General features: G+C 41.2%; 1 protein-coding gene across 1 annotated transcript in view; it reads left to right on the top strand.

Annotated features, from left to right (window-relative positions):
- RANBP9 (RAN binding protein 9) overlaps window positions 1–22,991 on the top strand; it is a gene marked incomplete at its 5' end in the record, with an annotated part of 104,659 nt that overhangs the window by 47,994 nt on the left and 33,674 nt on the right. Inside the window, 3 exons of the mRNA XM_081086253.1 lie at window positions 12,223–12,275; window positions 13,444–13,611; window positions 18,648–18,670. Coding sequence (XP_080942379.1) covers window positions 12,223–12,275; window positions 13,444–13,611; window positions 18,648–18,670 — 244 coding nt within the window. The remainder of the gene's footprint in view (window positions 1–12,222; window positions 12,276–13,443; window positions 13,612–18,647; window positions 18,671–22,991) is intronic.

The raw sequence follows: 22,991 nt of genomic DNA, 5'->3' as shown, positions 1-22,991 counted from the left end.
GTCTCTTGGCTTTCTGAATGTCCTGTTTCGAAAAGTGTCTATTTAGGTCCTTTGCCCATTTTTTGATTGGATTGTTTAGCTTCCTTTTGTTAAGTTGTATCAGTTCCCTGTAAATGTTAGAGATTAAACCCTTATCGGAGATAACATTGGCAAATACATTCTCCCATGCAGTGGGCTTTTTGTTGTTTTGTTGATGGTTTCTTTTGCAGTGCAGAAGCTTTTTATTTTGGCATAGTCCCATTTGTTTATTTTCTCTTTAGTTTCCATTGCCCTAGGAGCTGTATCAGTATAGATATTGCCAAGACAAATGTCTGCTCTTTTGTTGCCTATGGCTTCTTCTAAGATTTTTATGGTTTCCCATCTTATGTTTAAGTCTTTTTATCCATTTTGAGTTTATTTTTGTATATGGTGTAAGTTGGTGGTCTAGTTTCATTTTTTTGCAAGAATCTGTCCCGTTTTCCCAACACCATTTATTGAAGAGACTGTCTTGTCTCCAATGTATCATCTTGCCTCCTTTGTCCAATATTAATTGAGCATACTGGCTTGTGTCGATTTCTGGGTTCTCTGTCCTGTTCCACTGGTCTATATGTCTGTTCTTGTGCCAGTACCAGGCAGTTTTGAGAACAGTGGCTTTGTAATATAGCTTGATAGCTGGTATTATGTTCCCTCCAACATTGTTATTCTTTCTCAAGATTGCTGCAGCTATTTGGGGTCTTTTTTTATTCCAGATGAATTTTTGGAGAATTTGTTCTAGGTCTTTGAAGTATGCCATTTATATTTTAATGGGGATTGTGTTGAATTTATAGATTGCTTTGGGTAGTATGGACATTTTAATGATGTTGATTCTACCAATCCCTGAACATGGTATATTCTTCCATTTGTTCATGACTTCCTCTATCTCTCCTTTTAGTGTCCTGAAATTTTCTGAGTACAGGTCCTTTGTCTCCTTGGTTAAGTTTATCCCTTGGTATCTTAAATTTTTTGTAGCAATGGTAAATGGGATTGCTTTTTAAATTTCTCTTTCTGTGAGTTCATTATTGGTGTATAGAAAAGCCATAGACTTCTTTGTGTTAATTTTGTATCCTGCTACATTGCTGAATTCATTTATTAACTCTAGTAGTTTTTGATGGAGTCTTCAGGGTTTTCTATGTACAATATCATGTCATCTGCAAATAAGAACAGTTTTACTTCTTCTTTTCCAATTTGGATGCCTTTTATTTCTTCTTCTTGTCTAATTGCTATAGCTAGCACTTCCAGTACTATGTTGAACAGGAGTGGTGAGAGTGGGCATCCCTGTCTTGTTCCTGTTCTTAGGGGAAATGGGTTTAGTTTTTGTCCATAGAGTATGATGTTGGCTGTGGGTTTATCATATATGGCTGTTACTATGTTGAGGTATGATCTTTCTATTCCCACCTTGCTGAGAGTTTATAGCAAGAAAGGGTGTTGGATTTCTAATGTAATGCTGGATTCAATTTGCTAGAATTTTGCTGAGGATTTTGGCGTCTATATTCATGAGGAATATTGGCCTATAATTCTCTTTCCTTGTATTGTCTTTATCTGGTTTTGTGATTAGGGTAATGCTGGCTTCGTAGAAAGAGCTTGGAAGTGCTCCTTCCTCTTGAATTTTTTTGGAATAGTCTGAGGAGGATTGGTTTTATTTCTTCTTTGAATGTTTGATAAAACTCCCCTGTGAAGCTGTCTAGTCCAGGGCTTTTGTTTGTTGGAAGTTTTATGATTACTGCTTCAATTTCCTCCATAGTTATTGGCCTATTCAGACTTTTTGATTCCTCCTGGTTGAGTTTTAGAAAGTCGTGTTTTTTAGGAATATGTCCATTTCTTCTAAGTTGATCAGTTTGTTGGAGTAGAGTTGCTCATAGTATTTTTTTACGATTCTTCATATTTCTGTGGGGTCTGTTCTTATTTCACCTCTTTCATTTCTGATTTTGTTTATTTGGGTCCTCTCTTTGCTTCATGGTGAGCCTGGTGAGAGGTTCATCAATCTTGTTTATCCTTTCAAAGAACCAGCTCTTGGTTTCATTGATCTTTTGTATTGTTTTTTTTTGGTCTCTATGTCATACATTTCCACTCTGATCTTTATTATTTCCTTCCTTCTGCTTGCACTGGACTTTTCTTGTTGCTCTCATGCTAATTCAAGTTGCAGAGTTAGATGGTTTATTACCAGTTTTTCTTATTTTGTGAGGTAGGCCTGTAATGCTATGAACTTCCCTCTCAGGACTGCTTTCACTATGTCCCAAAGATTTTGGATTGTTGTGTTTTCATTGTCGTTTGTTTCCAGGATGTGTTTTATTTCTTCCTTGCTCTCTTTGGTAACCCACTCATTCTTTAATAGTGTGCTATTCAGCCTCCAAGTGTTTGAATTTTTGTGATTGTTTTTACTTTAGTTGATTTCTAATTTTATGCTATTGTGATCAGAGAAGATGCTTGATATGATTTCAGTCCTCTTGAATTTGGAGAGACTTTGCCTGTGTCCCAGTATGTGGTCTATCTTTGAAAATGTCCCATGTGCGCTACAGAATATATATTCTGTAGTTTTGGGATGGAATGTTCTAAAGATGTCGATTAAGTCCATCTGATCTAGTGAGTCATTTAGGATTGATGTTTCTTTGCTAATTTTTTGGCTAGAGGATTTATCCAGTGATGTTAATGGGATATTAAAGTCTCCTACTATGATTGTGTTGCTGTCAGTCTCTCTCCTGATATCTTTCAGAAGTTTTTTTATGTATTTGGGTGCTCCTGCATTGGGTGCATAAATGTTTACCGGAGTTATAGCCTCTTGTTGTATCGATCTCTTTAGAATTATGAAGTGGCCTTTCTTGTCTCTTATTATGGTCTTCACTTTGAGATCTGTTTTGTCATATACAAGTATTGCTACCCCAGCTTTTTTTTAATTTCCATTCGCCTGATCGATATTTTTCCATCCTTTCACTTTCAGTCTGTGTGAGTCCCTTGTTCTGAGCTGGGTCTCCTGTAGACAGCATATATATGGGTCATGTTTTCTTATCCATTCACTCAGTGTCTTTTGATTGGAGCATTTAATCCATTTATGTTTAATGTTATTATTGATAGGTACTTGTTTGTAACCATTCTGTACTTTATGCTTGTGTTCCTTCCTCCCTTTCTATTTCTTCCTGTTACAGCATTTCCTTTAGCATTTCTTGCATTGCCGGCTTGGTAGTGATAAACTCCCTTAGCCTTTTTTTGGCTGCGAAGCTCCTGATTTCCCCTTCAATTCTGATAGATAGTCTTGCTGGATAGAGTATTTTTGGATTAAGTCCTTTGCTTTGCATCACTTTGTTTACCTCTTTCCATTCCCTGCTAGCTTGATTTGTTTCTGTTGAGAAATCATTTGATACTCTGATGGGGGATCCTTTGTAGGTAATTCTCTGTCTCTCTCTCGCAGCCTTTAAGATTCTCTCTTTGTTGTTAACATTTGACATTGTAATTATGATGTGTCTTGGTGTGGGTCTTTTGGATTCATCTTGCTTGGCGCACACTGTACTTGTGTAACTTTTTTCTTCCCCATATCAGGGAAGTTTTCTGTCATTATTTCTTCAAATAGATTTTCTAATCCTTGCTGCTCTATTTGTCCTTCTGGCAGCCCTATTATATGTATGTTACTTCGTTTTGTGTTGTCCCAAAGCTTCCTTAGGCTGTTCTCCTGCTTTTTAATTTTTTTCTCCAGTTGCTGTTCAGATTGGGTTTGTTTCTCTACCTTATCTTCTAACTCACTAATTTGGTCCTCTGCTTCTTCTTGTCTACTGTTGAAATCTTCCACGGTGTTTTTGATTATAGCTATATCACTTTTGATTTCTTCCTGATTTTTGCATAGATTGTTGATTTTCTCATCCACCGGGTGTATGACCTGTAGGACCATTACTCTGAATTCTTTTTCTGTCACGTTGCATGCTTCTATTTCATTTATTTCCTTTTTTGGCGACTCCTCATTTTCTTTCCTCTGGGGATTGTTTCGATGTCTCCCCATTATAACTATCCCCAGAAGGTTCAAATGCCAAGTTGCGGGGGACTGGGCTGTGTGCAGTGGGAGCTTCGTGCCACCCGAGTGTCACTGAAGCGCTCCAACACCAAGCCATGTGGCTGCTGTGGGTTGGTGGGAGCCACACTCACCCAGGATCAGAGTCACCGGCACTCAGTGTGGCCTCGTGTGCTCACCTAGAATCAAGAACTTTGCCTGTGCCGTGCTGAAAGAGAGACCCTGCTGGAGTGTGTTGAAAATCAGAGTTCCCTAGGGCATGCCAAGAGTCAGAGTCCCCCTGTGCCCGCATCAAGAATCGAGTATCAGAGTCTCTTTTGCTTGGTGTGGCCTTACGCTGAGAATCAGGGTCCCTGTGTGCGCATGCGCCAAGAATTGGAATCACTGGCTCTTAGTGTTAATGCACTGGAAATCAGGGACCCCAGGCAGACATGATGAGAAACAGAGTCAAGTCACCGGTGCTCAGTGCTGCCTCTCACATGGAGAATCAGGGTCCCTGGTCTGCTTCGGAGTCCAGGTTGCAGAGTTGCACTGTGTCGGCAGGAGGTCCACTCCTGTGTTGCAGAAAACAGACTTCCGTGTGTGCTTGCCCAGAATCGAAGTCCAGTGGCACTTCCGCTCTACATGGACGTGGGGTTTGGTTGCCCGATTGCATTACGGGGAACAGATTCCCAATGTTCATATGCGCGCCGAGGCTCAAATTCCCATAGCGGAGCTGCAGTCCTGTGCGTTGGGCGGGACCAGCAGTTCCTGTGGTGCTGCAGTGAGCCTGTGGGTAGGGGAATGGGCTCTGTGACTCACAGAAATCTGTGGCTGTGATGTCTGGATTCCTGGTGTCTGTGGGTCTGCAGCTGTGGTCGCAGGTCTTTGTCCCTAGTGGCTGCAGGGTCCCGGTTTGTGTCTGAGACCAGATTGGGTATTGCTGATGCTAGGATCCTAGCCTCAAGCAGTTCTGTTTTTAAATATGGCATGGTCTCTGTGCCCACGCTGGCCACCCCCGTAGTGTCCGTGGTGGCAGCGGAGTTTCGCTGTCTAAGACTGCCCAGTTTGGCAGCCCCTTGGAAGACCTACAGGATCTAACTGTCCCTAGCTCATACACACACACACCACACACTTCTCTATCGCTCCCTTACTCTCTCACACTCTCTCCCTCCCTACATTCTTGCCAGTCACCATCTTAATCCTCCACCATTATATTATTTTGACTATGTTCCCCTGTTTTTTTTTCTTCTTAAAGAAGACCCTTTAACATTTTTTGTAATATTGGTTTGGTGTAATGCATTCCTTTAACTTTTTGTGTTCTGGGAAGCTCTCTATTTCTCCTTCGGTTTTAAATGCTAGCCTTGCTGATAAAGTGGACTTGGTTGTAGATTCTTGCTTCTTTTATCACTTTGAATATTTCATGCCAATCTGTTCTGGCCCGAAATAATTCTGTTGAGAAATCAACTGACCATCCTTTAGGAGCTCCCTTGTAGGTAGCTAACTATCTTTCTCTTGTTGCTTTTAAGACTCTCTTTTTGTCTTTAACCTTTGTCATTTTAATTGTGATGTTTCTTGTGTGGGCCTTTTGGGTTCATTTTGTTTGGGACTCTGTGCTTCTTGGACTTGTGTGTCTTTTTCCTTCACCAAGTTAGGTGAGTTTTCAGTCATTTCATGAAATAGTTTCTTGGTCCCTTTCTCTCTTTTCTTCTTCTGGTACCCCTGTGATGCAGATGTTGTTATGTTACTCCAAACTTTTCTTAAACTATCTTCATTTTTTCCTGGTCTGATTGTGTTTTTCTCTACTGTGTCTTCCAAATTGCTGATTCAATCCTCTGCATCTAACCTATGGTTTATTCCTCGTAGTGTATTGTTCATTTGAGATGTTGTATTCTTTTCTGACTGGTTCGATTTTATGGGTTTGTTGTCTTTTTTTCATGCTGTTATAGTTCTCACTAAGTTTCTTGAGTATCTTTATAACCATATTTTCTAGTTCTATATCTGTTACACTGCTTTTCTCCATTTCATTTTGCTCTTTTTTTATCGATATCTCCTGTTCTTATATTTGAGGTATGTTTTCTTGTCTCCCCATTTTGGCTACCTCTTTTGTGCTTGTGTCTATGTATTAGGTAGATCTGCCATGACTCCAAGTATTGGTAGGATGGCCTTATGTAGTAGGTGTCCTGTTGGACCGAGTGGCACAGTCTTCTTGCTCACCTGAGTTTGGTGCTCGAGGAATGTCCCTTGTATGGGTTATGTAGCCTCTCCTTTTGTGATTGAGTCTTGATTGGTATTGTCCCACTTGTGCATGTGGTCAACCCTCAGGCTATTTGAGAATCAACCCCAACCACAGTGTTACAAGCTGCTGTGCTGATGCTGTCCACATGAAGCAGAATTTGCCTTAGTAGGGTCTGGTGCCTGCCTAGATATCCCTTTGGATATATTGTTTATGAAATTAATTAGATTCCTGCTCTGGTGTTGTCTGAAGCTGGCCACTGGGTGGGTTGGTTCTGGACCTTCTTGGGAGGGACTCTGGTGCAGGCCAATGTCACATGGTGCCTATTACTGACCCTGGGCAACCTGTTTGGGGCTGCAAAGCAATCCAAAGTTTTTGGCTTCCTCTGCTCTGGGAAGAACCAAATTGTGCACCAAGGCCAGCTTTTACCAGCACTGGCCTGAGAGCAGGTCAGCAGAAGTCCCAAGACACTTGTAAATCCACCTCCGCCTTTCTCTGCCTGTTGGCTGCCTGTTAGGCTCAGTAACTGAGTCCCTGGCTTTCCTCAAGTTGCATGAGGTAGGCTCTCAGTAAGTCACCAGGTAGAGGTGAGTGATGTTTACCAGATTGATACAGGTTCAAACTCAGTAAGTGACAGTGCTGGTTCTGAGACCACTCAGCAAAAGCCTATGACTGGCCCTGGTCAAAACTTTCTAGTATGATTATGATTTGGATTGCATTGATTCTAAAGATCAATTTGAAGAGAATTGCAGCCTGAATAATATGGAGTCTTTCAATCTCTACACATTATATATCTCTCCATTTATTTAAATCTTTTAAAATTCCCTTTAGTAATGTTTGGTAATTTTTAGTAAAGGTATTGCAGGTCTTATGTTCAGTTCTGAAGTGTTTTATATTTTCTGGTGTTACTGTACATGTATGTGTTTTTTAAATTTCCTTTTCCAAGTGTTTGCTTCAGTATATACAAGTACACTAGTAACCTTGTATCCTGCAACCTTGTTAAATTCACTTAATTCTGATTATTTGTAGGTTCCTTAGGGCTTTTTAAATAAATTTATAAATGGTCATTTCTCCTACAGATAAAGCTTGTTTTATATCTTCCTTTTTATTATTTATGCCTTTTATTTCTCTTTATTGTGTTATTGAAATGTCTAAGATTGAATATAAGTAGTGACAGATGGCATTCTTGCCTTATTCTTCAATATTAAATATGCTAGCTGCAGGTATTTTTATAAATGTAGGTCGAGGAAGTTCCCTTGTATTTTTAGTTTGCTAAGAATTTTTATTGTGAATGGATGTTGAATTCTGTTAAATAATTTTTTCCTGCAACAATTTAAATGATCATATGTGTTTTTGACTAATTTAGTAAAATACATTGATTTGTGTTTGTTAAATCAACCTAGCATTCCTGGGTTAAACACTACCTGATGTTTATATATTATTATTATTATTTGATATATTTCTAGAATTCCATCTTAATTTACCTAGTGGCTTTTTAACTATATCTTTTTGAAGTTTTTAGTGTTTGCTCTAGAGATTGTATTATATACTAGAGGCTTGGTGCACGAATTCGTGCACGGGTGGGATCCCTAGGCTGATCAGTGCGGGGTGGGGGGGCAGCCAGGGGGAGGGGCTGCGGACAGTTGGTGGCTGGCCCTGCCCCCGATTGGGGTGTTGGGGGCCGATTGGGGCCGGATCAGGCTGGTTGGCTGCCACAGTGCACATCATAGCCACCAGTCATTCTGGTAGTTCTGGTCATTCTTCCATTCCGGTCGCTGGGCTTTTATATATATAGATGCCTGTTTTCATAATCTCCTGAGAACGTTGTATCATTTCACATAAAATGTAGAAACTTCCAATTATATAGGTTCATTGGCTCCCTCTTGTTTTTGCTGTAGTTTTCATATGTATCACATCTACATATCTTATAAATTGCATAATAAATGTTGTCTTTGCTTTGAAGAGTGATATGTTTTAAGAAGATTAAGAGTGAAATCAGTCTTTTATTACGTACCCATGTGTGAATTATTTCCAGTGCTCTTCATTCCTTTCTGAAAGTCCAACTATCTGATGTCATTTCATTTCAATTTGGCAGACTTACTTTAGCATTCTTAGTGCAGGTGTGCTGGTAACACATTCTATTATTTTTGTTTTATCTAAAAACTAGAGGTCTGCTGCATGAAATTCATGCACTTGGGGTGGGGGTGGGGGGGTTGTTTCCTCAGCCTGGCCTGTGCCCTCTCACAGTCCAGGATCTCTGGGGGGATGTCCGACTGACGGCTTACTGGGCCTAAGCCGTCAGTCAGACATACTTAGCATTGCCACGGAGGCAGGAGAGGCTCCCATCACTGCTGCTGTGCTCACCAGCCATGAGCCAGGCTTCTGGCTGAGCGGCACTCCCCCTGTGGGAGCACACTGACCACCACGGAGCAGCTCCTGTGTTGAGTGTCTGCCCCCTGGTAGTCAGTGTGCATCATAGTGACCTGTCATTCCACCATTCGGTCATTTGCATATTAGCCTTTTATTAGGTAGGAAATGCTGTAGATGAGGCCCCCTAGAACCATAAGAAATGCAAAAAATTCACTGTTAACTCATTCTCGAATTGCCCCCACTTAAAATCAAATCCCCCCCCCACCCCCCCCAGTGGGGCATGTGCTGCACCTTGGGAACCACTGGGCTTGACACTTTTCCTCTCTGAGCTTCATTTCTGAATACATATGCATATACCATGGGAATTGTAATCTCTTCTCTGCCTACCTCACTGGGTTGTCATGAGGAGGTTCTGAGCTAATAAACCTAGAAATGTTTCATCAAGTAAGTGATGTCTAAACGAGAAGGGATTATTTTTAAGCTCATGGGTACCCTTGCAGGTAGCAGGTGCTGATTAGGGGAGGAGGGCATGATTGTTTCCTGGAAATGTAGCTATAGAAGCTTTGCAGAGGGTTCTGCAGGCCTTGGAGGGGCGGGCTCTGGCCAGCAGCCCTGTAGCAATGGTCATCCCTGGAGGCACTGGTGGGGGGCAGGGTGTTAGGGGGGCACTAGGGGGGTGGCAAGACCGAAGGGGGAGTAACTGTCAAACCTTCCCACTTGGCGCCATTCTTTAAATTGTATGTGGCTGTTTCACAGCTGTATCTGCTCAGGGCAGGGCTCCAATCTCCTAGAGCAGGGTGGGGGCCGGGCCAGGGCGGAGCCAGGCGAGCTAGGAGGGAGGGTTTAGCCATGCCACCAGGGAGGTTCAGCGCACTTTCGCTGAGGAGATGGTGCTGCTGCTGGGAGGGGGGGGTGCACGGGGGGGGGGGGGCGTCTAACCCTGGGGGGCCGCTCAGGTCTGCTTCCACCTGGGTCTGGAGTTGTAGGGAGGAGAGGCGTGCTCAGCCCCAGTGGAGGGGGCCCGGCAGCAGCGGGCCAGAGGCCTGGTGTCTCAGGGGTGCTGATGGGTGGTTGCTGGTGTGCTATTGTTGTGGGCGCTCCTGGCGGGTGTGGCGGGACAAGAGATAGGGAGTCGGAGGTGTGGGCTGCAGCTACCCCTGAGGCTGGGTCTTCTCCCCGGCCAGTCAGCCTCCCTGTCCCCCTGGGGGTGCAGGGGCCAGGGTAGGGTGTTCGTCCTTCCCCCCAGTGGTGCGGGGACTGGGGTAGGGTGTCTGTGCAGGGGGATTGGAAGAGCTCCCGTGGCTGCTTCCTCTTCCTTCTTTGCAGTCCAGGCTAGTGTCAGGCACTCTCCTCAGACCCCTGGGAACTTGGCTCCCGCCTGCCGCCTGCCGCCCTCGCCCTGCTGTGCGCGCCCACCCTCCTGCTGGTCTGTCAGTATGCAAATTGGTCATTACTGGGACACGTAATGGACAATTAGCATATCACCTCTTTATATGTATAGATGTTTTCATTTTATTTTCATGAAGGTTATTTCCATGAATATAACACCCTGTATTGGCATGGGTCCCCCACTTCCTTTTCTGTACTTTTATATATTTCATTCCACTATCTTCTGGATTTGATGTTTTCTTGTGAGATGTCAGTGAATATTCATTCAGAGTTGAGTAGATTTTGTGTACAGAATAACAGCAGCTAAAAATGAACATGATTTTATATTTTAATATTTTTAGAGGTCACTTAGTGTTCTAATTTTGAATTATCTGAAACATTCAAAAACAATGTTGAACCATTATAGGCATCTTCATATTTCTGATTTTAATGGAAATGGCTTCAGTATTTCACTATTGAATATTTTGCTTGCTCTGAATATATTTGGGAAAAAGTGTGTCATACTTAAGTAGTTTACTTTTATCCTTATTTTATTTGAGTTTTTATTAGGAATGGTCCCTGAAATTTGTTAAATGCCATTTTAAGTCTTGATACAATCACAGTCAATTAGCTTTTTAACAAATTGGATTCAGATTTTTTTTTTTTTTAGGTTTTCTTTTTGCTTCAGTACTGACAAGTGTATTGTTTTAGACTTTTCTCTTTTTGAACTATTTTTATCAGGTTTTATTAGTATTTTATAACACTTTAAAAATTAATTGCATACCTTAATTATTATCTTCTCTTGTATTTCTTTTGTGGAGATAATTTTCTTCTAGTTTCAAAAACTAATAATTGAGAGTCTTATGTTTAGGTGAGTTTTGTCAATTTGCCAAAACACTTTTCAAAAACCAATATATAGATACTCTATAGTATATACTTTTTAGTGTAATTTTATTAAGGATTTCAGATGTTTTTATATGAAATTGACATTTTTTCTAAGTATGTATCTGTTGTTATTTTGTATGGTTGTGCGTTCTGGATTTTTACTGTGTCCTTTCGAAACATTGGTTTAAAATCAATTTTTTAAAAATTGGTTTTAGAGAGAGGAAAGGAGAGGGGTAGACAGAAACATTTATTAGAGAGAAACATTGATCAGCTGCCTCCTACACACCCACTACTGGGGATCGAGCCTGTCTGTAACCCCGGCATGTGCTCTGGCCAGGAATCGAACCGTGACCTCCTGGTTCATGGGCTGACACTCAGCCGCACCAGCTGGGCCCCATTTGTTTCTTATTTAACACTAGAGGCCTAGTGTATGAAATTTGTGCACTGGTACGGTCCCTAGAGCCTAGGGCAGGTTGGGGCCTTCCTCCCTTCCCCCGCTAGTCAAACTCCCGGACAACTCAGTCAAGGGGACAATTTCCATGCTACGCTTTTATTACGGTGGGGCCTTGACTTACGAGTGTCCTGACTAACGAGTTTTTTGAGATACCAGCTGTTTCTCTGCTGATTTTTTGCATTGAGTTGATAGAGTAATTTGAGTTAACGAGCTCCTTAACGAGCTCGGTCTCGGAACGAATTAAACTCATAAGTCAAGGCCCCACTGTATGTAGGATTTCTTCCACAAGCTCCTCAGTACTTTTTATTAGAAGTCTAAATCCTAAAAATGTGTTAATAAATTGGGAAGATTTTTATTGCATGAAAAACGTGTCTTTTTTTATTTTGTAGGAGTCCTCTCTGTTTAATAGAGTGCATAATTACCAACTAGAGCCATGCACCAACCGTGGGGTCCCTTGGCCTGGCCTTCAGGGATGGGACCGAAACTTGCCTGGTGCACAGATTTGTCCAGGGCGTGTCTGGCCTGTCTCACCCAGTCCAGATCGGGAAGGGACTGCGGGAGGGCTCCAGAGCGTGTCTGGTCCGTCTTGCCCAGTCCTGATTGGCTGGACCCTAGCAGCAAGCTAACCTACTGGTCAGAGCATCTGCCCCCAGGTGGTCAGTGCACATCATAGCAGCTGGTCGAACGATCTAGCATATTAGGCTTTTATTATATAGGATACTTTGGGTGTGTTTATGAATGATTATTGGAATTTGCTGTGATCTGAGTTTTAGTGTTGCTTAATGTTTCCCTTTTTGCTATTTAAAGAATTGCAATAACTTTTTTAGCTATCCTATGAATTTCAACTTGGTATTGGTTATTTATATATAATATGACTATAATAATCTGCTTTTCTTCCTTTTTATTTTTTTTTAACAGTTACATGGGAATTGGTCTGTCTGCTCAAGGTGTGAACATGAATAGATTACCAGGTACAGTTGTAATTGAACTATATAGTATAGTCTCATAGATCTTTGTGGCTAAAACTTTGTTAATAACTTGAAATAGTAAAGTACAGTGATTTTCTGTATTTTTAATTACCTATACTATGAGTCCAAAGTAGAAACTGAGTTGTTAAAATAAATTGAAATTTTTTTGCTATTTGGCATAATTTAATACATATATACCATGCATTTTGTTTTATTTATTTATTTATTGTATTTTTGACTTTCAGTACATTGTCATACCAACTTTAAACATTTTAATGTGGTTAGCTCTGTTTGCTACCCAACACATTCTTGGCTTCTAACCCATTTTCAATTGTTTATATTTCAGTTGTTAATATTCTCAGAATGTAGGCCTGATGTTAAAAGTAAATTAAGGAAGGTGTGAATTCAGATGTCAGACTGTTTCTCAAAACCATTATTAATCAGATGATTATATTTCTGGTGTTCTATTTACTAATGCTTAAAATTAATTTGGGGGTAAGCTTTTTGAAACTAGAAAGCAAAATAGAAAACTTCTATTTTATATTAAACTGCGCGTGTGTATATTTGTGCGTGTGTGTGTGTAAATCAAGTCAAAGCAAAATTCCTTTGGTGTTTTACCGAAGGAAATAGGCATGGAAAACGTGTCTTGCTTTTTTGTTGTTGTTGTTTAGGAGTCCTCTCTGTTTAATACATGTTTTTGTATTCTGTGTGTTGAGTTCATTTTCCTTAATGTTATTAATAGTGTGTGTGTATATATATATATTATATTTTTTTTTTTTTATTTTTACTGATATCAGAGAGGAAGGGAAAGGGATAGAGAAACATCAATGATGAGAGAGAATTGTTGATCAGCTGCCTCCTGCATGGCCCTCACTGGGGCTCAAGCCTGCAACTGGGGCATGTTCCCTGACCAGGAACCGAACCCTGACCTCCTATTTCATAGGTCATGCTCAACCCACTGAGCCATGCCCAGTGGGCTGTAAATAGTATTTTAATATAGAAATTATGTCGTGTAATTGTTGAGAATTTAAATGTAATGTACATTTGGGAATTTTATGTCTGTGTTATCTGTTGTACTCTTCTTGCTTATTTTTCCATAATCTTTGTGGATAAATTGTAGCATAGTGGAACTTTTCATTTCATTGTAAATATACTGGAACTTTCTCTTTAGGCTGGGATAAACATTCATATGGTTATCATGGGGATGATGGACATTCATTTTGTTCTTCTGGAACGGGACAACCTTATGGACCAACTTTTACGACTGGTGATGTCATTGGCTGTTGTGTTAACCTTATCAACAATACCTGCTTCTACACCAAGAATGGACATAGTTTAGGTACTAACATAATGTATTGCATGCAAAATAACCAAATATTGTTATTATTGTACTTGCATTATGATAGTCTTCTTTATAAGTAGATGCCTCTGGAAGCTATTTCTTTGTTCCTTCCAGGTGAAAGTTGACAAAATGGTGAAAAATTGTATTCTGTGCAGGCACATTGTATCACATGTATAGGGATAAACTAAAAATAATTCCTATGCTCAGATATTTATTGTAATAATAGAAGTGTTTTCTGCTTTGCTTTGAATAAAGCCCTTCACCGTATGATTCAATTCTCTAGGTTAACAGGTGCTAAGAAATAGGGCTGTCAGTTTTTAGTCCAGCATGGGGGTAAAATAAAGGAAAAGCTTGATGCTACCAACCAAGTGAAGGGCACTGACACACTAAAGGTCATGCCTGCTAACAAAGATTGATAAAGAATGGTGACTATAAGTTCTGCAAAAGGGATCAGAATTAAAACAAGCAGATAACAGCAACACTTCTAAGAATGAAAGACAGGTAGGTGACTAATTAAGAGATAAATAGATTAATAAAAACATGAAGATACCTATTCATTGTAAGACTAATAGAAAAATAGGGTTTTTAGTTAAATAGGAACTCAAAATACTTCAAATTTAAAATTATATATGGTTGTTACACTCCCATTTCATAGCAGTTCTTTTAGGTTTTTTTGTGGGGTTTTTTTTCTCCTCATTATGGAAAGCATAAAGGGTAGCAAGATTAGTGTTTTAAAAATATAAAGGTTTCACAGTACTTTTACTGTTTGAAATAGCCTTGATTCATAGCAAATTATTTCTGATGAGATAAAGTGAAAGGAGTCAAAAACTGAGTAACCCCAGAAGGCAGAAGTTTCAATCCTATATAATAGAGGCAATATGCAAATTGACCATCATTCCAACACACAAGATGACTGCCCGCATGTGATCAAAGATGTCCTACAGGGGAGAGCAGTTGGGGGGCACCAGGCCTGAAAGGGAGGGCAGTTGGGGGTGATCAGGCCTGTAGGGGAGGGCAGTTAGGGGTGACCGGGCTGACAGAAGAGGGCAGTTGGGGGTGACCAGGCCTGTAGGGGAGGGCAGTTGGGGGTGATTGGGCCTGCAGGGGAATGGTTAGGGCAGGGGTCCTCAAACTACGGCCCGCGGGCCACATGCAAATACAAATATTCCCGTTTTGTTTTTTTACTTCAAAATAAGATATGTGCAGTGTGCATAGGAATTTGTTCATAGTTTTTTTTTTAAACTATAATCCAGCCCTCCAATGGTCTGAGGGACAGTGAACTGGCCTCCTGTTTAAAAAGTTTGAGGACCCCTGGGTTAGGGGGTGATCAAGCTGGCAGGCAGAAGCAGTTAGGGGCAATCAGGCAGCCAGGCAGGTGAGCGGTTGGGGGCCAGCAGTCCTGGATCGGGCCTAAACGGGCAGTCGGACATCCTTCGAGGGGTCCCAGATTGGAGAGGGTACAGCTTAGTTGAGCGACACACACACCTTCCCCCCTGCCCCCATGCATGAATTTCGTGCACCGGGCCTCTAGTTTACTTATAAACAGTATTTAAAAATTAGATTGCAAATGGTATGCTTAGACACGTAATATATATTCTTTAATACAAAAACTATTCTTTCTGTCATTTCAGAGAAAAATTCTAAATTTCCAAGTGTATTGGTAATAGTTATTTTTTATTAGTTTCTCAACATATTCTTAATATAAAGTGAGTGTCTTTATATTTGGCTTAAAATGCTTCCTTCTGATTATTAATATTGATTCTGAAGTCCTGTGTTATCTGACTTAAAGATTGTCTCAAGTCCACAAAAGATCCTTATACACAGTTCATCATAGAACAGGTTTTAATCCACTTGTATGTGGATTTTTTTCAGTAAATACATACAGTACTGTAACTGTATTTTATCTTCTTTATGATTTTCTTAATATTTTCTTTTCTCTAGTTTTATTGTAAGAATACAGGATATAATACATATGATGTACAAATTATGTGTTAACTATTTATTGGTAAGAGTAGTGGTCAACAGTAGGCTATTAGTAGTTAAGCATTTGTGGGGATTCAGAAATTATATGTGGATTTTTAACTGCACAGGGGTCAGTGTCCTAAGCCTCTGCTTTGTTCAAGGGTTAAGTATTCTTACCAGTGTAAGAATGTTAAGGATGCCATGCAAATTTGTTGTGTATTTGTAATTTGATTGTTATAGCTAACTGGTTTCTATAAAGATACAGCCCCTTCAATTTATTCGTTGTTACTATTCTGGCTTTGACTTATCAAAGCAGTTAACTGGGGTAGTCTTAGGTGTTTTGGCTGCTAAAGATATTGAATATCTTAAACCAGGAGAAATCCTCTCTTAGGTATGACTTTGGGTTCAGAAATGCAAAAGGCATATTTTAAAATTAAAATCAGTCTTTTACAGTTTTTTAAAACTTTATTCCAGAGAAATTTTATTTTGAAATATGAGAAGAGGTGATTTTGTTTTTTTTCTGTTAGATTTTTACAGATATTTAAATCTTCTGAATAAGAAAACTTTTTAAAATGTGAGATTTTTTTTAAAGGGTACATAATGATGGAATTACATTCAATTTTTTAAAGTAAATTTGAGACATTTGACATTATTTATAAATTAATAAATATTTATTAAGCACATAGAGAGGCAGTATATAGTGGTTAATATGGTTTCTTTAGTTGCCCGATTTTGTCTCCTGGTTTAGGCCATGTGACCTTATGCAAGTTATTTAACACATTTCTGTGCCTCAGTTTGTAAAATAGTTTCACTATGATGCCTACCTTTTTAAGGTTGTTAGACTAAACTGAAATGATGCATGTACAATTCTTAACTGATTGCCTGACACAAAGTGAGTGCTCAGTAAATGTTTGTCATCATTGTTTGCCACACTCTAGGCTAGGTGCCAGGGATGCAGTGGTGAAACATTGGTGAGCATAGTTATTTCTTTAGAACCAAATTTCTTTAGATGTGCCAAATCTGTCTCCTGTCTGTTTTTTCTAAGGTTTACTGGAATGCAGCCACATCCATTTTTATGCACTGTGTATGGCTGCCTTCCTGCTACGGTGGCAGAATTGAGTAGTTGTAACAGAGGCCATATGGCTTAAGGAGAAGGAAATATTTACTCTCTGGCTCTTTATAGGAGAATTGTGCTTCCCTCTGGTCCAGAGTCTAACATTTCGAAGATAAAATATTATTTAGTTACTGCTCCTTGTAGTACTTCCCAAAGTGGATAAGTTTTACCCAAAAGCTGATACATCTTTAATTTCTGTCTCATGAAGGTTTTTAAAATATGTATTTACTATAAAAGGAGAAATGGAAAGGTTTTTATTTGAGAAACAAAGGAGAAACATTTCAATTTTTAGGTTAACGTAATTTGAAATTTTTTTACTTAGTTTTAATGAGTATCATTCATCAATTGAAGATCACTTTTCAAAAAGCATCTTGACAAATCAGGAAGTTAGAAATATAAAAAACTTGCTTTTTGTGTATTTAAATAATTATACCAACTTATTAAACTGGCATCTTTTTGTGGTCTCACTATTTATAGGCTTAGATAGCTATATTTGGCAGTGGTCAAAAGTGTTAACCTATGAAATTAAGTTGGAGTTTTCATGAGAGTGTTTAGTAAAGAGCGATTTGAGTAATTAATAGCAAAAAGGAATTTTTTACTAAAGGAATATAAATTTGGCAGTTTTGTAAATAGACATGTTTGAGGAAAATAATTGATTAGGCTTTTATGAAAATGGCAATTATGTTTGGTAACATTTTATTGAAATATTTATTCTTTATTGTTTTCTGTAAAAGTTTTCTGAAATTTTTAGAATAAATTTTCATAGTTGTTTGGCCCACAGTCACTTTGCTTTTCTATGAATGAAGCTAAAAGTAATCAGATTATTTCACCAGAGTGGCAGGGCGTTAATTTACTAGTTTCAAAAAAGACTTTCACTACAAAGCACTATTTATACACATTTATTTTAAAGCATATATAGTAAAGATTTATGGTCAGTTTATCTTTTAACATTAATACTTTCATGGATAGAGTCAGTTTCCTGATGGTACAGTACAATTATATAGTTAAAGAATCTCAAGTGGGAAGATAATTTAACAGAAATGCCCTCACTTTTTCTGTGGTGATCATCACTGTAGGGGTAGTGCTGGTGTGGTCTTCCAGTTTGTTTTAATGTGTGTTTAGACTGGAAGGTTTGATATTAACCCATTCACCGACACCACCCCTTGCCATTATTCTAGAACTCAAGTCTTTTTAAACATATGAATAAAGTGCTATAGGAACGTTTGGTTTATTATTTTCAGCTAAATAATATATTTTAATATTTTAAGGGAGTTTATTAAATAACCACTTTGGGATGCTAGGAGACTTATTCCAATATTATCATTATTCAAGTGTATTTGAAGCATGACTTGAAACTACTGTCAGAGGACATTCAAGAGAAATTCTCAACTGTTTACATCTTTATCCTTTGAAGGAGGAATTTTTTTTCAGAGTAGTCAAAGGTTATTCAAGAATATTCTTTTATAAGAAAATTTATTTTTTTAAAGAACAAACAGACTGTATTTTACATTGTTTACCTTTTTAGTGCAACATAAAATCTTTCCCTTCCAAAATTATTTAAAAGCTAAATCTAAGTGAGGAAGATTAAATGATTAAGGTTGGATAAAGCACCTTGGATATTGGTCGAAATTCAAATGATTATTTTACAACTGATTTTCTTACATGATGTCTAACATAGCTTTGAAGACGTATCTAAAATCATTTCAGAAATCCTGGAGTCAACAGCAGTACCCCTAAAATAAAATTGCTGTGTGATCTTGAAAAAGGATCAGCATTCAGTCACACCTGTTAGTGTTATTAAGAAAAAATCACTCATTATTTTATATTTGGGTTTTTAATTTTTTTTTCTTCTCTGCCTTTGCCGTTCTTTTTTCTTCATTTTAATTAGAAATTTAGCTTGTCACCATAGTCTGCCTTTGCAAAACAGCTTCTAATGCCACCTTTTTTTTCCCTTCAGGTATTGCTTTCACTGACCTACCGGTAAGACTTGTATTGTTGTTTTTTTAAAAAAATCAGTTTTGCATTTTTAATTAAAGTATAAAACTAGTACTAAACTTGTTTAGAATGCATTCTTATTGACATTCAATTTATATGCTGTGCATAGACTAGAGATATTTCTCTAGTCACCATTGGTGTGGATCTTCAGAAATTAAGCTCCAAATTTCACTGCACACCGTTGCACAAGGGAACTTCGTTGTAGCTAAAAAATAAATCAGAATTTATTATTAAAATATACTTTTTAATGTCATTGTGTTTATTTTAAATGTTTATTTGGTATTGGACTTTTTAGCAAGTGCTTGTACAGCAATTCTAGTCATTTTGTAATTTAGTGTGTATTGCACGCATACTGTGTGGCAGGTTCTGTGATATATCCGTCAAGAAAATAGTAAGGTCTCTGTCCTCTTAGAAAATTCAAGCTGGAGTAGTTAGAGAATAAACAATACATTAAAAATAAGTAAATTATATTTTAAAAGGTTTTAAGCACTTTTCAAATAAAGAGAATAAAGAGAGTGTGGGAATACCAAACAGAACACAGGATATACAATTTGCTCACCTTTGGTCAAGGTAATATTTGAGCAGAGGCTTTTGAAGAAGTAAGGGAGATAACTAAATGGATATATAGATCAAGAATGTTCCAGGCAAAGGGAACAGTTAGGGTTATGGTACTAAAGCAGGAGCATGTCTGGTATGTTTGAAGAATAGCATGAAGTCAGGTAGAGAGACATGAGAAAGGCAGAGAGTAGTAGGAGATGAGTCAGAGGTAATGATGGGTGTGGGGGTTGGCTAGATCATCTGGACCTTGAGGGCCATTGTAAGGACTTCAGCATTTACTTTGAGTGAAATACAGAGACATTGCAGAGTTTTTTAGTTATCATGGTACAGCTTTAGTTTTCAAAGGACCTCTGGCAGCTGGATGGAAAAATTAGGCTGGGGAAGGGAGGGGGGAGAGTAAGGGTAGAGACAAACAGACTTGAGCGGGGCTATTACAGAAATTCAGGTGAGGTGTAAAAAGTGTGATTCTAGATACCTTATTTACCAAATCTAAGGCTCTGTCTATACCAGGGGTGGGCAAACTTTTTGACTCGAGGGCCACAATGGGTTCTTAAACTGGACTCAGAAGAAGGAGCTGCGGCTATGTTTCCCGACGTTGCCATGTTAACACTGCTGCTGGTGAAGGAGCGGAGGGGAGAGCAAGAGAACCCTCCGCTCTTTCGGCTCCGCGAGCTGGATAGAACAGCCGAACGGGCCGGATCCGGCCCACGGGCCGTAGTTTGCCCACGGCTGGTCTATACTAATAAAAACATAATATGCTAATTAGACCAGATGTCTTCCGGATGTCCTTCTGTACAAAACCACGGTGGCTGGGGCCGAGGCAGAGTTAGGGACAATCAGGACAGCAGGGGAGAGCAGTTAGGGGCGATCAGTCAGGCAGGAGCAGTTAGGGGTGATCAGGCAGGCAGGCTGAGGGGTTAGGGGCGATCAGGCAGGCAGGTGATCAGTCAGGAGTCAGCAGTCCCGGATTGCGAGAGGGATGTCTGACTGCCAGTATAGCGGGATCCGGCCTAAATCGGCAGACATCCCCCAAGGGGTCCCGGATTGGAAAGGCTGCAAACCAGGCTGAGGAACACCCCCCTCTGCCCCCCGCCCCCCCAGTGCACGAATTTTGTGCACTGGGCCTCTAGTATATATTATCCTATCTAATAAAAGAGAAACATGGTAATTGGCGTACGACCGCTACCCTTCCCATTGGCTAATCAGGGCGATATGCAAATTAACTGCCAGCCAAGATGGCGGCCGGCAGCCAGGCAGCTTGAAACTAACATGAGGCTTGCTTGCTTCAGTGACGGAGGAAGCCAATGTTCCCCGCCTGCCTTGCCGGCCTCTGAGCCTGCAGTTTAAGAAACATTGTAACAAATATAGAAGCTAAACAAAACCCCAGAAACCAGCTTGCAGCAAGCTGGGATCTCAGAGCTGGAGTTGATACAGAGTTTCGATTATAGAACCGAAACAAACCAGATACCTTCTTTCAGCAGCGGAAGCCTCAGAGCTGGAGCCAGGCTAAAGCCGGCCCAGAATAAAAAAAGAAAAAGAAAAAAAGGAGCAGTTGGGAGCTTCAGTCCCAGCCTGAAAACAGCCCTCAGCCCCTCACCCAGACTGGCCAGGCACCCCAGTGGGGACCCCCACCCTGAAGGGTGTGTGACCATCTGCAAACAGCCATCATCCCCTCATCCAGGCTGGCCAGGCACCCCAGTAGGGACCCCCACCCTGAAGGGTGTGTGACCAGCTGCAAACAGCCATCATCCCCTCATCCAGGCTGGCCAGGCACCCCAGTGGGGACCCCCACCCTGATCCAGGACACCCTTCAGGGCAAACCACCCAGCCCCACCCATGCACCAGGCCTCTATCCTATATAGTAAAAGGGTAATATGCCTCCCAGCACCGGGATCAGCAGAGCCGAGAGGCCTCCCGGCACCGGGATCAGTGTGACAGGGGCCAGCGCCCAAAACCTCTGATCGCCCTGCGGCTCTGTGTGTGACAGGGTGAGGCGCCCCAATCCCCCTGCCCCACACGGGCCCTGCTCTGTGTGTGACGGGGTAGAACCATAACCTCCCCATTGGCCCTGCCCTGAGTATGAGAGTGGCAGCACCCCAACCACCTGATCGGCCCTGCTCTGTGGGTGATAGAGGGCGGCGCCCCAATCCCCTGATCCGCCCTGCCCTGAATGTGACGGGGCGGTGCCCCAACTCCCCTATCGGCCCTACTCTGTGAGTGACGGGGGGAGCTCCTCAACCCCCTGATCGACCCTGGTCTGTGCATGACAGGGGGGAGCTCCCCAACCCCATGAGTGACCCTGCTCAGTGCATGACAGGGTACAGAGCCCCAACCCCCCTGATGGGCCCTGCTCTGTGCATGACAGGGTACAGAGCCCCAACCCCCCTGTTGGGCCCTACCCTGAGTGTGACTGAGGGTGGCATCACAACCTCCCAATCTGCCCTGCTCTGTGCATGACAGGGGAAGGCACCCCAACTCCCCAATCGTCCCTGCTCTGAGCCCGACCAGGGGCTGCACCTAGGGATTGGGTCTGCCCTCTGCCACCCAGGACCAGGCCTAAGCCAGCAGGTCGTTATCTACCGAGGGGTCCCAGACTGTGAGAGGACACAGGCCAGGCTGAGGGACCCCCCCTTCCCCCGAGTGCACAAATTTTTGTGCACTGGGCCTCTAGTATATATATAAAAGCCTAAGTGGTCGTTTGACCAGTAGCTATGAGGCACACTGACTACCAGGGGGCAGATGCTCAACGCACAGGCATGGAAGCATGGAACAGACTGATGAATCTCAGAGGGAAGTGGGGAGGGTGGGAAGAGCTTAACCAAAGATATTATATGCATACTAGAGGCCTGGTGCACAAAACCATGCACCAGTGGAGTCCCTCAGCCTGGCCTGCACCCTCTCGTAATCTGGGACCCCTCAGGGGATGTTGGACTGCTGGTTTCAGCCCAGTCCTCACAGGCCAGGCCGAGGGACTCCACCAGTGCATGAATCTGTGCACCGGGCCTCTAGTTGTAATATATGCACAACATATAACACTAGGAGGGGAAAACTAGCAAACTATAATTCAACTAGAGGCCTGGTGCACAAATTCTTACATGGGTGTGGTCCGGCTCACCCTGCCCCCAATCAGCATGGGGGGGGCGGCAATCGGGGATGGAGTGGGCCAGGGAAAGGGGCCACAGGCAGTTGGCTGGCCGTGGCTGGGGGAAGGGGCTGCAGGAAGGGGGGGGGGAGATCGGGGCTCAGATCGGGCCAGTTGGCCACCGTAGTGCATGTCATAGTGCCTGGTCGTTCCACCATTCCAGTTGCTGGGCTTTTATTTATACACACACACACACACACACACACACACGCACACACACACCATTCCAGTTGCTGGGCTTTTATTTATATGTATATACACACACACACACACACACATACATATACATATATATATGCTCTCTTATCACTTAGAATTTTTATTTTACATTTACCCATTGATCTTTGAGGGTACTTAATATATTTTTAATCAGTATTACTTGTATGCCTAAAAATGATGAAATTATATCTAATAAAAGAGAAACATGGTAATTAGTGTACGACCGCTACCCTTCCTATTGGCTAATCAGGGTGATATGCAAATTAACTGCCAGCCACGATGGCGGCCGGCAGCCAGGCAGCTTGAAACTAACATGAGGCTTGCTTGCTTCAGTGACGGAGGACTCCAACGTTCCTCACCTGCCTTGCCGGCCTATGAGCCTGCAGT

The sequence above is a fragment of the Myotis nattereri genome (assembly GCF_964212035.1).
Source record: "Myotis nattereri genome assembly, chromosome: 3".
NCBI lineage: Eukaryota > Metazoa > Chordata > Mammalia > Chiroptera > Vespertilionidae > Myotis > Myotis nattereri.
This window is presented reverse-complemented; position numbering and strand designations above follow the sequence as displayed.